At 43.3% G+C, this 16,959-nt stretch overlaps 1 protein-coding gene across 7 annotated transcripts in view; it reads right to left on the reverse strand.

The window, feature by feature from the left end:
• Positions 1-360: 360 nt before the first annotated feature.
• The window catches only part of myo9aa (myosin IXAa), a 130,702-nt gene continuing 114,103 nt past the window's right edge, over positions 361-16,959 (reverse strand). For 4 of the 7 annotated variants that reach the window (XM_039794731.1, XM_039794732.1, XM_039794726.1 and 1 more), the window contains 20 exons: positions 14,617-16,344; positions 13,580-13,670; positions 13,135-13,350; positions 12,331-12,428; positions 11,577-11,704; positions 11,182-11,402; positions 9,528-9,644; positions 9,151-9,339; positions 8,377-8,427; positions 8,031-8,142; positions 5,670-5,731; positions 5,165-5,357; positions 4,926-5,054; positions 4,700-4,805; positions 4,468-4,599; positions 3,936-4,059; positions 3,016-3,036; positions 2,582-2,790; positions 2,224-2,366; positions 361-2,107 (listed from right to left, as the gene is read on the reverse strand). In XM_039794731.1, coding sequence (XP_039650665.1) covers positions 1,590-2,107; positions 2,224-2,366; positions 2,582-2,790; positions 3,016-3,036; positions 3,936-4,059; positions 4,468-4,599; positions 4,700-4,805; positions 4,926-5,054; positions 5,165-5,357; positions 5,670-5,731; positions 8,031-8,142; positions 8,377-8,427; positions 9,151-9,339; positions 9,528-9,644; positions 11,182-11,402; positions 11,577-11,704; positions 12,331-12,428; positions 13,135-13,350; positions 13,580-13,670; positions 14,617-16,344 — 4,588 coding nt within the window. In that variant the 3' untranslated portion in view covers positions 361-1,589. The remainder of the gene's footprint in view (positions 2,108-2,223; positions 2,367-2,581; positions 2,791-3,015; positions 3,037-3,935; positions 4,060-4,467; positions 4,600-4,699; positions 4,806-4,925; positions 5,055-5,164; positions 5,358-5,669; positions 5,732-8,030; positions 8,143-8,376; positions 8,428-9,150; positions 9,340-9,527; positions 9,645-11,181; positions 11,403-11,576; positions 11,705-12,330; positions 12,429-13,134; positions 13,351-13,579; positions 13,671-14,616; positions 16,345-16,959) is intronic. The other 3 variants (XM_039794729.1, XM_039794733.1, XM_039794730.1) reach the window with 3 other exon arrangements.

Consider the following 16,959-nt stretch of genomic DNA (forward strand, 5'->3'; position numbering starts at 1 on the left):
GTTTCTGTGTCTTCTTAACAGAAGACATTTTGACATGTCACAGTAGGAGAAGCACAGGTGTAAATAATAAAATGAATGATGGCTGAATTCCATTTAGCTGCTTCAGTTTCAGGGTCCTGGTTTTGTGCATGCTGGCTCACAGTCATGGTTTACTGGGAATAAAATGAAGCCAACATTAATGTTATTAGTAACATCTATGGTTCTGACAAGTCAAAATGTCTGTTGTGAAAAAAAAGCCTATTTTCAAATACAGTATGTATTCACAGTGGACAATTTGTGGAATTTGACATGGCTGCAAAATGACAATAGACAATGTGGAAAAAAATACACTTGAACGACAAAAACAAACATTGTCAATAATAAAGACAGAAGACATACTGATTTTATGTTCTTTCTTGGTTGCTACTGAGCAAACACTTTAGAGACAGGAGGTGGGGATGGGTTTGGGAGTCGGGGGGGGGGGTAACAATAGGTTTCATGAATAGAATGGCATTTGTCCACTACACTGTACATATGAACTGTACTGTACAATTACAATTGTTGTATGGCTGTTAAGCAGTGAATGCAGGGATTTCATACAAATTCCGTCATTCTTTACAGAGCTGGGATCCCCTTTGGCTCGAATACGCGCCAGCTGACTTGGTCCCTTTGATGGCGGTATTTCCCTTGTAAGGGGGAAAAAAAGCAGCACAAACTTAAAACACATGAAGTGGTTTTTCTCTTTCTCTCTCTCTCACACACACACACACACACACACACACACACACACACACACACACACACACACACACACACACACACACACACACACACACACACACACACACACACACACACACACACACACACACACACACACACACACACACACACACACACACACACACACACACACACACACAAATCATCCACTGCCCCAATCCGTACATCTCTGTCCAAGATACTCAAAAAAAAAAAAGATAAATATGACTTCAACTACCCAACAGAGGCTGGGGTTCCGGCTTTGTACAGTATTTATACCTGTATATTAAATGCTATAAAGAATTTCTGTGACATTAAAACTTATTAAATAAGGGAAAAAATAAATTTGTAGTAACAGAGCAACCACTGCTTACACTGATTGTTATGAACTGTAAACTCATAAAGCAGCTAATAATTGTGAGCTTTAAGTTCACTGTAACATCCGTGACGCTTGACGTTGCCTGATTTCTTCTCATTTACTGTCGTACAATGCTTCAGCTTTCCAGCTCATAAACATTCCCTTTTCTCTGTCCTCCTGCTCAGTGCGACTCCTCTTGGCGCTGAGTAAAGAGCTGCCCGAGGCACTGTGAGAGCATGGGTGGCAGTTTAGTCCACAGAAAAGGAGCCTTTCCACCGATTCCTGTCCCTCTGCCCAACATCTCCCCCCTCTGGAGGTGGAAACACTGTACACGGCACTTGGGGACACTTTTTTGCAGACTTCAAGAAAGAAAGGCAAAGCAAGAGTGCTTTAAGGAGTGGAGATACGTCGCCATTGCGTTACCTCCAATTGAGAACATATACACCTGCTAGGGAGTTAGATAGGGAGTGATTTGGTGGCGCAGTGTTCTTCATACCATGAATTCATTACTGCCATACAATACCAGCTGCTGTGGTATGTCTGGAGGGTCCCTGCCTTGGCGACTGCCTTCTCTGGAGTGCCTCAGAGTTGAATGCTTGGCCCCTTTAAGTTTCTGTTTGCCCTTCTCCGGATTGAAGGTGCCTCGGCTGGTAAACTGGGGCCTTTCGTCATACGCGCTTTCCTGATCTCCTGTAGGGCTACTGTCTATGCTGTCTGAACGGGAGGCTTGAGACGCATTAAGAGCCTGGGCCTGGGCCTGTGCTTGTGCCTGGGCCTGGGCTGGACCTGAGCCCAAGGTAGGAGACTTGGAGTGGAAACGAAAGCGCCGGGTGGTGGCAGAGGAGGAAGAGGATGATGGCTGGAAATGTGATGAGGAAGAGTAGGAGGAAACACTGGAGCAAGAGTCCACAGAGTCCAGGGAGTCAGGCTGCCGGCGGAGAGCGTGCCGTCGGGGGCTCGTCATGTCAGATCTCCGGGGCCACGGAGACGTCAAGACTGGACCTCTCTCTGCAATGAAAGGCAAAGACAAGGCAAGTTTATTTTTAATCTTTTCTCTCCGATTATACATGAAAAATAGCAAACTAAAAAGGTGAGTTGTGGTTTCCTGCATTTCCCTGACATACCAGAGACGTCAGAAATTGTTCCCTCAATGTCCACATTAAGGTTTTCAGAGCTGTCAGCTGTACCGATAGAGGCCTCCGACTCCAGGGTTTCATCATCTGATGCTCGTGGCTCCAGAGCCAGTATTTCAAAAGTCAACTCCTCTCTGCAGAGGGATTACCAAATGAGCTGAACACACATGATAAGACACAGCTAACAGTTATAATAAATGTTACTAAATGTTACAATACGTGTTACTTTTGTAAATTCAGTTACCAATTATTGTTTGGATACACTGGTGTATGGTTTCATAATCTGAGTTATAATTAATGAGTTATTTACACATTTTCAGAACATCTTAAGTGCAGTGACAGTGTTTACTTCTCTTTCTGCAGGCTTTCAATTTGCTCTGTCAGGACTCTCTCCTCCTGCTGCATGGCTGCCTGCTGATGCTCTGAGACTTGAGCAAACAAGTCCTCTCCCTCTTCACCACCACTCTCTTCTATCACGGGGTGAGCCACAGATGGCAGCCGGGGACTTACTGGAGGCGACGGTGTGTGGTAGCTTAGTCGCTGTACATGGCCTTTTCCCTGGGAAACACAAAAGGGCCCATGTTGTCTTCTCACTAATGTGAATATTACATTTGTGCTACATTAAAAAAGCAGCTGACGAGCACTAAATGATGCTGCCATATACAGTACATTTCACCACTTTTAGCAAGCAGCTACTCACTCACACATGAAATGACTAGCCAAGTTTGAAAACAGCACAGCAGCACTAAAAAAGGTAGATACACCACGATACACAAACTTTACCTTTTTAGCTGCGTTTGTCTGCTTAGAGCGGCAGTGAGAAGCAAAAGAGAAGAGGGATCAGTAATGCCAAAACGTCATAAAGGTCAGTTATAATGTGCAGTATCAAGGTCTTTCAATTCTAGCAACTTATTTGCTGCCTTTCTAGCTGAGTGGCGTCTTCGGGTTGCAACGCGTTGGTCATTTTAAATATTGCCACGTGAAATAAAGGCAATTTAACTGTGCACAAACTCTAGAATTGTTTTTAAAGAAGACTTGCATTTTATATTTTTTTTAGACCATATTCCACTCATGCAATGAGCTGTTCACAAGATGGAATATGCACTATTTCCAATTTCTTATTTTAGATTTCTTATGAGAGTGTGACACTGATGTAAGCTCTTGAGGCAGTATTTGCAAAAAATAGATTTGAACTAAGTCATAGAATATGCTGAAAATTTTCATTGTGTGTGCTCCACACTCCACATAGCATAATGTAAATCTAATTAGAAGCAAATGCATGATTGCAGTATATCCTGACTTTCGTCCTCAAGAGACCGTTACAGAACACAGAAGCAGAGACAAAGTTAAATGATGAGTCATGCTTTAGGATATTGAGAGAATTAAAAAAAAAGAAAGAAAAAAAACCTGTTGATATTTAAAGAGATGAGAGTAATCCACGAGTGTGTGTATACATACCATAGTGCGCGCTATGCTCATAAATCTAACAGCTATTAGTACGGGTTTCTGGGTAAAGGAAAGGACAGGTTAGGGAGGAGTATCTGGAGAGGAGAAAAAACAGCTCACAAAAGGAGGAAATCAGGGAAGGTACAGCAGTTTTTAGGGTGGCTCAGTCAGGTAGATGTAGCAATGAGTCACTGCAAACACGTGATTCATCTGATAACGGTGGGGTTAGGTGTATTCGTCATATTATCCGATCTTACCATCGACCGTCGAATGAGGGTCAGTCTGCACTTGGCCTTATTCTCAGCAAACTCCAGGCTACTGATGTCCTTTAGTCGAACTTTGTACTTATTCATCTGTTCACAAATGATAAGTTCTACGCACCTATGGAGGGACACAAAACCATTTCAGAAGGACTGGAAATGCATTGCACAGCAAAATGACGAGTTAATTAACAAACAAGCCCTTTTCTTTACAGTCTTATTTATACAGTACAGTATGAGTGTCACATGTTCCCTTAGGCCAGCCGTTCTCACATTTTCGGAAACAGAAAACAAATCCCATAATCTTTCTCAACCACTATTGAGGAAATCTGCAGCAAAGCAAGCCAGATTAGCCATACTTTTATTGAAATAATATTATCATGGTCAGGGCTTAATCAGCTCTGAATAGACTTTTGTTAATTGTTTCCATACCTAACTTAATTTAAGATCCACTCCCGCCCCCAACCTTTGTGAACCACTGCCTTTAGCAAAAGCGGAGAATTTATTCAGATGTGAAGTGCATTCTTACGCTGTCGTCTTGCCGATGTCCTGGACACTCTGCATTGGATCGATGGTGTCAGGACAGCGCAGGATACAGGGAGCAAAAACTATAGCCAAGGCGTTAGCTGACATACGGTTTGTATCCTCTTGCAAGGCGACCCTAAAGCATGAATTCAGTATTAGAACAGTCCATCAGGGAGGACATGAAGCACTTCATGTATTAACCCTACTCTAAGAGTACCATAGGATCAGATTTGTACCTGACAAGATGAAATACGAGACGCTCCAGAGTGTTTAGGTGAGTTCTGCTCAGCTGGTCAATAACGGAATACACTCCTCTAATCGCATCCTTCTTATCCTGCAAAGCTGAGGAGACATTTCCACAAGACACATGACCATTTACTGTTACGGCAAACACGCATCTCTTCTCCTCTACGCAATAACACATTGTTATTGTGGACGGAATGCTTGATGATGATCGCTTACCCATGTGTCGTATAAACTCTTCGTACAGCTCAAATGTCATCAGAGGATTAGGCAGGTCTCTAAGCCACTGCTTGAAAACGCTAGCGATGACGTGGATGTTGTAGTCGTCCAGATTCATGCTGTCGGCGTCTGTGTGTCAACGAGGAGAATGCAGACAAACCAAACCAACACTTAGTAATCACATGGATTCCTATCCCACCCAGGTTCCGCAGCTTTAAAAGCCAGCTGGCATCGTTCACCTGTGTCGAGTCCCTGCTTGAGTTCCTTAATTTTGTTGGTCGAGCCAGATTTTCTGTATATTCCTTCGGTGTAGAGGCCGTGCATCTCAATGTAGTTGATAAGCTTCTCCACTACCAGAGGCACCGTCCTCTCGTCATTAGTCAGACGGGAAACTTCCACTCCGAACTGTCTGGAGGAAAGCTCTGGATCAAACTGTTCACACACACACACACACACACACACATCACACACACACAAACACACAGAATACTCTGTTAAACACATAGACATGTTGTGTATATACACATGCACACAGCCACAAATGCTAATATTTCAAAAATGCTTACAGGAATTGGTGATGTTCCAAAAAATATATATATATTCTCAGTATAGTCTTTGAAAGAACTAACACTGCCAGTTCATTAGGTGGCAGAAATAAAACTAGCTGCTGTAAATAAACCAACAGCAAAACAATTAGTGTCATGGGACATTGCTGCGCGGGTGCGCACAATATGGCCGACTCACCTTCTTGCTGCATTTGGTGGTCATCTTCTGGCAACACTTTCTGTGGCAGGCGTATCGGCACACTGGATAAACACAACCAGAGAAATCAAACAGGTCATTTCCACTGTCCACGGAAAGGCAGTGCCTCCTCATTATTCAGCAAAAAGTTAGGAGAAAAAGAAAAGAAAAAAAAAACGTTATCGCTTCAGGAACCAAAGCAGCATTGGCTGGCGTCAGGAAAACATCCTGCGGGAATAAAGGACAAACTGTGTGGGGAAATCTCTGGAGGGACAGAGCCAAGACCCCATGAGTCCAGTTGAAAACAATCTGATTAGGGCTGAACAGGGAGAGAGGGCGGGGTTCTCTCTCTGAGGCTAGCCTCAACACAGCTCTGCCACAGACATGGTGGGTGTGTGTGTGTGTGTGTGTGTGTCATAAATTTTAAGGACATGTCAATTATTTGAACTTTCCACCAACAAGACCTTGTTTGGTGAATTTCGCAGAATACAAGTAACTCAGAGATTAAGTTATGTTAATGTCAAGTAGAGAAATCGTAGAGTAAATCCCGTCACAGGGTTTTCCCCTCTGTATGTGAGATGTTGATGCATGTGAAAACACATAAACACATATTGCAATTTCAACATCACACATATTTTACTGCTGCAACTAACGATGATTGTTATCACTGGAACGTGTTTTTTTATTTTGTCAATAAACCGTCAGGAAAAAAGTTTTACAAAAAAAGGCCATCATGGGTTCCCAGAGCCCAAGGTAACAGTAACAGCAATAGATATTCAATTTATTCTATTCAGTTACATAAATCGGAGAAAAGCAGCAAATCTTCACCTTGAAGAAACTTGAACCAGCAAATATCTGATTTCTTTCCTTGATAAATTACTAAAACAATTACTTTAATAAAAGTGCCATATTATGATCATTTTTAGGTTCATAGTTGTTTTTGGATTTCTACTAAAACATGTTTACATGCTTAATGTGTACAAAAAACACATTCTTTTTCTCATACTGTCTTGTCTTATACCCCGTTTACACGTGCATGGTTATTTTGAAAAACAGAGACATTTCCCTTCGTTTGTGCCCTTCGTTTACACGCAAATGTAGAATTCGCTTCTGAAAATGATTCTTTCAAAAACTCCGGCCAGAGTGGAGATTTTGGAAATCTTCGTTTGCACGTTTGCATGTAAACTGAGACAAACGGAGGTTTAGGCAGCCGAGAGAGAGAAAGAGGTGACGTAGTGAAGAAGTGATTCGTTGCTGTTGTTGCTATTTTCGGGATTCGGATTGGCTAAAGTTGGCTTGAGCTTCTCGTTACACTGCCACCTACAGGTCTGGAATGCTCTTGACGGCATATATACACGGGAACGTGTAAACAAACACTTTTCTGAAAACAGACAGCTGTGCACGATGTTATTTTTGAAAACTGAGAGGTTGAAATGTCCATTTATGAAAGTAGCCGGCCACATGTAAACGTAGCATTAATATACCTGTATTCACCGTGTGTCTAAAACTTTTGTTTTAGCGCCTGTCTCTTTAAGCCCCCCTCATGAAAAAACACCCAGTGTGCTCTGATTGGTCAGAGTTATGGTCTGAATACGGGCTGTGTGCATTTCTCTGTGGACTGAGCGTTTTGAAACTTTCACGGTATTCATATAGCCGGTATTTATATAGGTAGCCTTATATACCTCGACATGCTTTATAATAAAAAAAGACATGGAAATCTCACTCACAATATGGGACCTTTTAAATGGTGGTGGTATTAATTTATTTTTGTATTTTTATTTTTGTATTTAACCTTTATTTATCCAGGTAAGTCAATTGAGAACAAATTCTCATTTGCAACGACGACCTGTCACATTCACACAGTTCCACATTCATACCTGGAAGCTGCCCAGTACAACCACAGTCTGATCTGCTGGCCACTGAGCAGCTCCACTGGAGCGGTTAGGGGTTAAGAACCTTGCTCAAGGGCACCGCAGTAGTGGTAATGATGAGATGATGATGAGGGAGGGACAAGCGCTGCTCTTTCACTTTCCCCACCCAGACTTTACCTGCCGGTCTGGGGATTGAACCGACAACCTGCCGGTCACAAGCTCGCTTCTTTAACCTTTAGGCCACCACTGCCCATGCACGGGGCCGCGTGACTGGTACGCTGAATTATTGATTAATTAGTTCAGCACTTCACACATTTTAACAATAAATGTTTTCTTCTATCTTCCAAGCCATCCATGGTCTCGAAAACAGATTTAATAAAAAAAAAAGTTTATAACCTTTTCCAGATATTTTTTTCTCAAATATTTTGTATGAAATTCATGAATTCTCAAGGTGTCCTGAGTCCCTGATGTGATATTTTGCATGCGCACTCACATTTGCACACGCAGGCGCGGTCCATCATCCAGATGAGTGATGAGCAGTATTCACAGTATGTGGGGATGCTGTACTGGGTGGACTTGAAGATGTGGCCGTTATGCTCCTCCACCTGCAGAGAGCAGCAGAGCACAGGTTCATTTGGAGTTCACTTGCATATTATCCTTCACACGAATATGTGCAATTTCTTTCTTTATTTATAGCCTTTTCTATTCTGGTCGATGGTGTATTTATATCTTGTTATTCCAAAGAGCACACAGGGGTGTAACGGGCTAGCTGTGAGAGCAAAGTGTTCTTTTGTTGTGATCAAGATCATGTAGTAATGATGAGAATGAGAGCGACTTACAATGTCTGTGTCCTTTTTCCTCCGTTTTTTGCGTTCAGGTTTAGGTGCCTGCTGTAGTACAAAAAGACAAAACAGTAAAACAGATATGTTTCAGTATTTAATAAGTTATGTCACTGTATATGCAAGCATAATTAACAAATATTAACACAATGTACACCAGAGATAACATCCCTAGAAACTAACAACACAGAAGGTTTTTAGACACTATTATACACCACACGTAGGGCTGGGCAATATGTTGATATTATATCGACATCGTGATATGAGACTAGATATTGTCTTAGATTTGGGATATCGTAATATCGTGATATGACATAAGTGTTGTCTTTTCCTGGTTTTAAAGGCTACATTACAGTAAAGTGATGTCATTTTCTGAACTTACCGGACTGTTCTAGCTGTTCTATTATTTGCCTTTTCCCCCACTTAGACATTATGTCCACATTACTGATGATTATTTATCTAAAATCTAAGTGTGAAGATATTTTGTTAAAGCACCAATTGTCAACCCTAGAATATCGCCGCAATATCGATAGAGGTATTTGGTCAAGAATATCGTGATATCTGATTTTCTCCATATCGCCCAGCCCTAACCACACGACATTTAAAGTTTATAAAGATACTTAAAAAAAACCCTTCAAACTTTCTTATTGGACCCACAGCAATTAACACACACATATATTTCCCCAAAACAGAATACATTCAAAAAGGAGCATAAAATGTCTACAGACATCTTCCAAAAATCCTATTTTCCGGGAGGCTGTTGCATGTCTTTACCTTGCTGAGTGTGCTGTCCAGAGGTTTGTATTCAGTCATGAACTCATCCAGGAAAACTTTAAAGGTGTTGACCCACACTGTGACAGGAGACTCTCTCCAGTCCCTCTGCTCCTGCCGCATGGTCTTCTCCAAGATTTGCTCAAACAGAGCGTAGAGGTCTTTGTAACGGATGCTCTTACCGTCGTCCATCTGCGGAGGAAGACATCGGGGGTCACAGGAAGAGCACAGTATTTATCTACTTTGGAAATAATATTCCGGTATAAAAGGATCTAGTCCTTTATCTGCCCTCATGTAAAAAAAAAATAAAAAAAATAACTTTGTTTGAGAAGTATAAAATCATTTTAAATGATCATGTAAACGGCGTTGACAGCACTTACCGCAAGTGCTGTGGAGTAAGAGTTGAAGATGTTCAGACGGAATTCCTTCAAAGCCTTTTTAAACACGACGTCCACCATGGTGTCCTTCTTACTGTCCTCCGTGTCCAAGTCGTTGATCTAAAATATGACATGTTAGGTTGTAAAAAGTTAAAACCATGCTTATGTTTTGAAAACAATGTTTAATGGGGCCTGCAGCTAAATCTAATCAAGTAACTACACTAATCAGCATTTGTCTGGCTCACACCTTCTCTAGCTTCTAGAGAATCATCAGGTCATATCAGTCATTTAGCATACAGGAGAAAGCTCCTTGTCTCCACACATGGAGATCTATTGTATCTGTTTTTGGGGAGCCACCCCCTGTTGGGCCAGACTTGTTTAGAACAAAGAAAATGTGTATCTCTGTAAACTTGAATATAATCAGCACTACCATGATAAATGACCGTTGTCTGTGAACTGGAGCAAACTGGAGATCAGAGGTGTGTCCTTAACCTGAGAGACATCTGACCAATAGGGGAAGATTTCATTTGAGGAAACACCCAGGTGTCATCAAAATGCTTCCCCTTGCGGGGTCACAGATTGAAGCCCCGAAACCTTCTCCGGATCACACATTTATTCCCTATATATGTGTGATCCGGAGAAGGTTTCGGGGCTTCAATCTGTGACCCCGCAAGGGGAAGCATTTTGAAGACCGCTGTTTACAGTTTATTGTTTTGTCATGTCGCATGACTGATTGATGTAATTCCTGAAGAGGAGGCATGTCAACTCAGTCCACTGCCGGCAGTGTTTCATATTTATGTTTGATTGTGTTTTGACTGTCGTTTTCATCGTGTTGTTTCATTAAACCTTTAACTTTCTTTCAATTCGACCCAGGCCTCTCCTTCCTCCTCAGAAATCAAACGAACACGTCTTTTGGAGATTTTCTTACAGACACCACAGTCTTAGCATGAACGTGGACTGCCTGTAGCTGTGTGAGTGTGAGGACATGAATAAATAATGAAAACTCCACACTCACCCTACAGTCATACTAGCTACAAGAGACAGAGACAAAGCGACAGGCTGCCATTCATTTTCAATGGGAGTGGCCGTTTGCCAGCGTCTAGCCTGCTACGAGGAAGGCGGGGCCAAAATAGACAAGAAGTCTATTTTATGCAAATGCTGAGCGAAGTGAAGTGAAGACAGCGTGAGGGCAGCGTGACGTAGGTCAGTGGCTCTAGTCGAAGAAAAGAATTCAAGATGGCGGAAAACGCTTGAGGACATCGTATTTCTGTACATATCTGATATGTCTGCCATTTTATCTCATATATTTTGTTACATTCATCGAGAAATAAATACTTTTCAATCCAAAAACATCGTTCTTGTGACTTAACAATACCTCTGAAGTAACTTTTAAGACGTGCTTGAAGGTAGCGCCGGAGAATTTCTGTTTACTGTTGCCAAGCAACCAGGGGTAGGCTAAGCACGCCCAGGAGCGCCCACAAGCGAGTGCATGTCGCTCTCTTTTGTAGCTAATGTGACTGTAGGGTCGGGCTCAAAACTGCGCTGTGTTCTTCGGTAGTTACTCTCCTCGTGAGGAATTTTAGACGTTGAAGTACACGTGAATGCCGTGCAATCCTCTTTACCCGTACGTATCAAGAGAGGACATGTTTGTCTGTACCTTCTTCATGAGGAAGTCGTTCATGCTCCTGTAGTCGTTGGTGCAGGTGAGGATCTGCAGCGCGTCGTTCTGCCACTGAGCGGGTTCCAGAGCCACGTTGCTGATCTTAACGCTGCGCCGTCGCTTCACCTTGGGAGACGGCTCCTTGTTCTCCTTCAAGTCTCGGAACCCTCGATCCAACATCAGGTCAGGACTGCAGGGGGGCGACATGTTCTCCTGGCCTGCAGTGAAAGAGGATTCCAGTCAGTGACACTTCAGTGGGAACGATAGCAGATAAAAACAAAGGATGTGTGCAAGTGAGTCAAATGAACTCCAGGCTTTCAAAGATAAAAAATAAATAAATAAATAAAGGACCCAATGTGAGAGTCCTATGTATTTGCTTTTGGATAACGCACCGTCTCCCAGCAATGGCCCAGTGTCTCCATAATCTCCATCCATGGAATCAGCCCCACAGATCAACTTTTCTCTGGATGTCTTCTTATCCCCATACTTTGTCTTGCCCCAGAAACGCATCTTACGGACCCTGTACACAATTAAAACAAAATTGATAAACAGCTCTCAACATTAAAATAGCTTTAACTTTAAAGCTACATTGTGTAAGAATTGATCCCATCTAGCGGTGAAATTGTATATGACAACCAACTGAATATTACTTTCTAGCCCTTCCTCCTACGGTGGCCGAACCCGAAATTAGCTCTCTCCATCGTTTACACGTAGCTGTTCTTAGCCACTCCAATATTAACTTTGGTCTTGTTGCTTTGCCTATCACGTTGCCGTTTTAATTCTCTTTTTCGCTTCCGTGGCGAGTAATCTTCCCCTGGCATTCGTCACGGTGCCAATAGGTGTTAAGAGGGCGAAATGCGGAGGTATGTCCCTCTTTGGCTCATGTATTTTAAAGATGGAGGCGCTACATGGCGGCCGTCATTCGAGCAACTCGCTCGTCTGTATTCTGAGTGGCAGATTCTACGCTTACAAGAATACTTTGATTAGTTGGTGGAAGTAATTACACATGAATGAGCACATATTTGTGAAAGAACAAAGTTTTTTTTTGCTAAGAATTAACTAAAGAAATTACAAAATGTAAGTTATACTTTGAACTTAACTATTAATATAAAGGCCAAGACATAAAGACAAAGTTGCAGAACAAACCTTCCATCTTGCGAGTTCTTGCGCATGGAGTCCACTTTGACCAAATCTCCTGACGACATGGCTTTGTGAATCTTCTTTTGCTCCTCAGAGCTTGCAGGCTGGAACAACATTAAGTCGGATTAGAAGTTAAACATGGGCCAAAACCCAAGAAAAGCCTCTCTTTTTTTGTGAATGCACATGAGTAGATTATGATCTAAGGACAAGTTCAAGGCAGCCAGTAGATGGCAGCATCACATAACTGGTGCTGCACCAGCTACATTTACCAGAGCTTCTAGGTATCATCGGTAAAAAGTGTTAACGCTGTTTATAGTTATCATCATATTACAAAGCAATAACACAACAAATAATTCCTTTGAAATATATGACACAACATATGACAGAAGGAACAAATCAGTTTTCCCAGGAAAAGAACCGTTAACAGGCACGAGGAGTTTGTTAAGTGATGAAGAAAGTCAAGAATGACCCTTTTTCAAGGATTCCCAAGGTTCGACTCGTGACTAGTGCTAAGTGCTGAGAGAGGAAACGTAACCAAGTTGACATGCAAATATTGTTAATAACCAGAAAGAATAAATCAAGGAAAAAAAGTCAGTGTTACAGCTGTGAGAGACAGAAGCCATATCATGTTAGAAAAGTTTAAAATGTGTACCACTCCTACGGAAAGTTAGTGTACAGGTTTAGAAAGTTTGTTGAAGTTCAGTTTGAGTGCAGATCTATGCTCTCTCTGCTGAGGGGGTTAGAAAATGTCAAAGAGAAGCCACGCTTAAAAAAATCCAAGCCACTGTTGGCTTGGATGGTGCCTGTTACCATGTCTGAGTCACTGAAACAGGACTTTCTTAAGCCCGCGTCCGTGGAGCTCTGTTTGGAGAGGGGTAGAGTGTAATGACGGGGGTTGACGGGGCTGTCGCCATCATAGTCATCCTCGTCTGAATCGCCCCCAACTGAGAGGGAGGGGGCGCGGGTGAGGAAGTCGGAGCGGGTCCGTGCCATTCTGGCTTTCTTTTTTTGGCCCGCTCTGCCAACCTGGAGTTTTATCACAAGTTATAACAGCATGTTTAAAAAGGTGCGTTTATTATCTGCAGAAGAGCTTCAGTGCATTTCATTTCATGTAGGTCAGCTGTGTTGTTTTTAGTGCAAGACCGGGAGCTGCCAAGATCCATTAATTTGCTCACAACATAAAAAGACACTCCTGCAAACTTGCAAACACATGCTATGTCTATTTAAAAAATAAATAAATAAATACATCCCGCACCTTTGCTCCTTTAGAGGGCTTGGAGACTGGTGATGGTCCTTCTCTGGGAATGGCTGCAGGGGTTTCTTTAGTGACGGCATCGCCGTCAAACCTGGTGGACAAATAGAGGATACAGAGCCAACAACATGTTAATAAATGAAAAGTTAAGTGGTCTACCAAAAATGTCATTGAAAATCACACTAAAGCCACTATGTGAAGAATGTGTATGTGGTTATTGCAGCTTTCAAATGTGTCTGATATTTTTCCGTTTTCCAGAAAAATGAGCCAATCCCGATGAAAAGCGGTGGCACCTACAGTATGTGTCACATTGAGCTCATTAAGCGCTGTCCCTGCTCCTAATCCATATAGTGGGGCAGCGTCTGCATATGGGGATACTGCCACTGAGGGGCATCAAAGTCAGAAATGTTCAAATTCTTCACTTCCTACTCCGAGATTTTACTACGTAAACAATTCATGTTACCAATAATCATTTTAGTTAGTTATTTTATTTGACATGGACACTTGATTTATTGATCCTTTGAGTGTAAACTTAGGCGTACTTTTATTAATTCATGTATTTGCTTGTTTATCGTAGCCCTGCTTGTCTTTGGGATTTATTCTCTTGGGCGTTTGTATTTTTATTCACAGTTATGCATTATTATTCCTACAACAATTTGATCACATGTCAAAACAGTTATTTAGATATATTTAACATACTTTTTATATATTTCTTCATATTCCAATTGTATTTCCATTGTATTCATCAAATCAATCAATCACTCAACATTTCTTTATATTGCACTTTACAGCAACCAGCAGGTATCTAAAGTGCTTTACATCAGGAACCAAGAATAAAACCACATATCATACAAAATAATTATGATTCTTGACTTTTGCGGTACCGGTTTTGTTTATTCTTTATTTTCTCTTACTATGTTCATTGTTGCTAAATTCCATGTATATGTAAAAACCTACTTGGCAATAAACTAGAATTTGATTGAAGAAAAAAAAAAAAAAACTAGATAACAAAATCAGCAATGTATGACTCCATTACTCACTTTGTAAATGTGACTTTGTCGTTTGGAGAGAAGAAGATGTTTGGCTTGTCCGTCGTACTAACTGTGTCGTCTTGACTACTTGGCGGCTTCTTGGTCGCTGTTCTGGATCTGGTTCCTCCTCCTCCATCTTTAGACTCCAGCGTGAGTTTGGGTGCCCAGCCCTCAGCAACAGGCCTCCTCTCCTTGCGTCTTTCTCTGGGAACAGAAGCAGGTGGAGGAGGCAGCTGGGGGTGAGGGGCGCTGCCCTGGAGGTCTACGCCCGGCGGAGAGTGCACTGACGGGCCGGTGGAGACGGACTGCGTTCTGGCATGAGGAACGAGCCCCGCTGTCCTCTCAATTAGCAAGGAACTGGGTCTAAGGGGCTTTCCGGAGGTTGCGGCTCCGCCGACATCTTGTCCACCCTGCCGACTCTGCTGTATTCTGTGCAGAGCTTCTCCTCGTTGTTTCTCAAACATGTCTCTCTCGTACTGAGCGAAGAAATGACGCTGGCGCTCCAGCACTTCTTTCTGCTGTCTGATCTGCTCCATCATCTCCTTTTCGTTCTGCTGCCGCTGATTGCGCTGCCTCACCTCTTTCTCCTCGTTCAGTCGCACCAGCTTCTCGATGATAGCCTGGTCAGCCTGAGGGGCAGCGGTAGGAACGGGGACGGGAGCTGGGTCTGGCTTCTCCCCTGTCCGGGATGCCCGATCTCGAACCTCTACAGGAGGACGGACGATATCACTCAGCTCTTGGCTCAGTGGCGTTTCTTTCTGCATGCTGATGACCACCACCACTGGGCGACGCGATGACTCCCGCCTTTCTTTGAGAGTCTTGGTAACCGTGGTGGTTGTAGAGACGGCCGCCTCCGTGGTTGGTTCGGGCTCTCCGGCGGGACGACGGGAGACGACTGCGCTGCCCTCGCTAGCAGGGACGTAAAAGGTAGGGAGGTAGTTCTCGATTTTGGGCGGATGTGCGGGGGCAGAGGGGGCTGCCAGATCCATTTTGGTCTGGCCCTGGCTGCCCGCATCAGAAACCACTGCCCTATGTGGTTCAACTGGCTTAGGGCTTGTTGAAACAACCTCCACATGAGGCTCAGGTTCCGGAGCTACAGGGGAGCAGAGGTCCTCGCTGTCGGTCACCTCTTCTACAGCCTTGGGTGGCTCGTCATCCATGCTGAGAAGCTCAAAGCTGCCTTTGGAGCTCTGGCTGTCGGGCGTGCCCTGGGGCGAAGGGAGAGGTGGCGTTGCAGGGGGCACCAGCTCCAGAGACCAGCGGCGTTCCTCGGACGGAGATGAGGGTCCGCCGCCGGTCGCCCGCACCTTGAGGAGCTCCAGGCTGAACTTGGCCTGCTCCAACTCTCTCATCCGCCGGCTCTCTCTCTTGGCCCGAGTGGTTTTCTGGCTGGGCTCGTCTGTAGTTCTGGACCTCTCTCGCACCACCACGGCGGAGGTCTGGATCGAGTCCGGTGCTTCAGTTTGCACTTTAGAGGGACTCTCTCTGGTCCCAGCATGCTCTCCGTCTTCTCCTTCCTCTTGAGCCGCGCCCTCGTGGCTGCTGAGGGTTTGGAGGCTCCTTTCTCGCTGCTCGTAGGAGCGATCCTCCCACGTGCTGAGGTCCAACCCCATGATCCTCTCTGGCGGATCCTCCTCTTCCTCTGGTGAGCGACTCACCTGGCCATTCTGCAGTTGAAGCAGCTTCTCCTGCTGCTCCTTCTTGGCCCTCAGCGTCTGTTCTCGCAGTTTCTTGAAGCTGTCGATCAAGAAGGCATCGTTACAAATTTAGCTCATGTCAAACTATTTCCTGCTTGTACGATCAAGATACATTTTAAACTGTTATTCACAACAAAACCACCTCAAGTATTCACCAAAGTTAAAAAGTCTTGCTCTCGGCAGCTCAGCTGATTACAGAGCTGCTTTGGGTTGGACTGCTTGCGTAATGGCATGCTCTTACCAAGCCCGGTCTATAAGCACACTGAACAATGACCAAATACACTACAGGAGCTGTGTGCAAAGATTAATCTGGCTTTTCACCAGCTTGAGCAAAAATTATGCAGTCACTTAGGCTATTTTCAGAGCATTAAACCTTTATAACAAATGCTAAAATATGTGCTTTTGTTAAACTAAACTCATCTATACTAACAGAAAAAAACAAACTGGTGCTAGTGCTCAGGATAGGGCTGCATGAGGAGAACATGCAATAATGCTATTACTTGCACTAAATATAGAGATATTAAAGTGTATTCAGTTCTGCGGCTTTCAGTATTCTGCTAAAATACAACAAATTGCTTGTTAAATATAAAACAAATGAAAGGAAATCATCTCCAACATTCTTTTATTGAACAAATAGAAAATGAAATTGCATATA

This window comes from Perca fluviatilis, chromosome 3 (genome assembly GCF_010015445.1).
Source record: "Perca fluviatilis chromosome 3, GENO_Pfluv_1.0, whole genome shotgun sequence".
Taxonomy (NCBI): domain Eukaryota; kingdom Metazoa; phylum Chordata; class Actinopteri; order Perciformes; family Percidae; genus Perca; species Perca fluviatilis.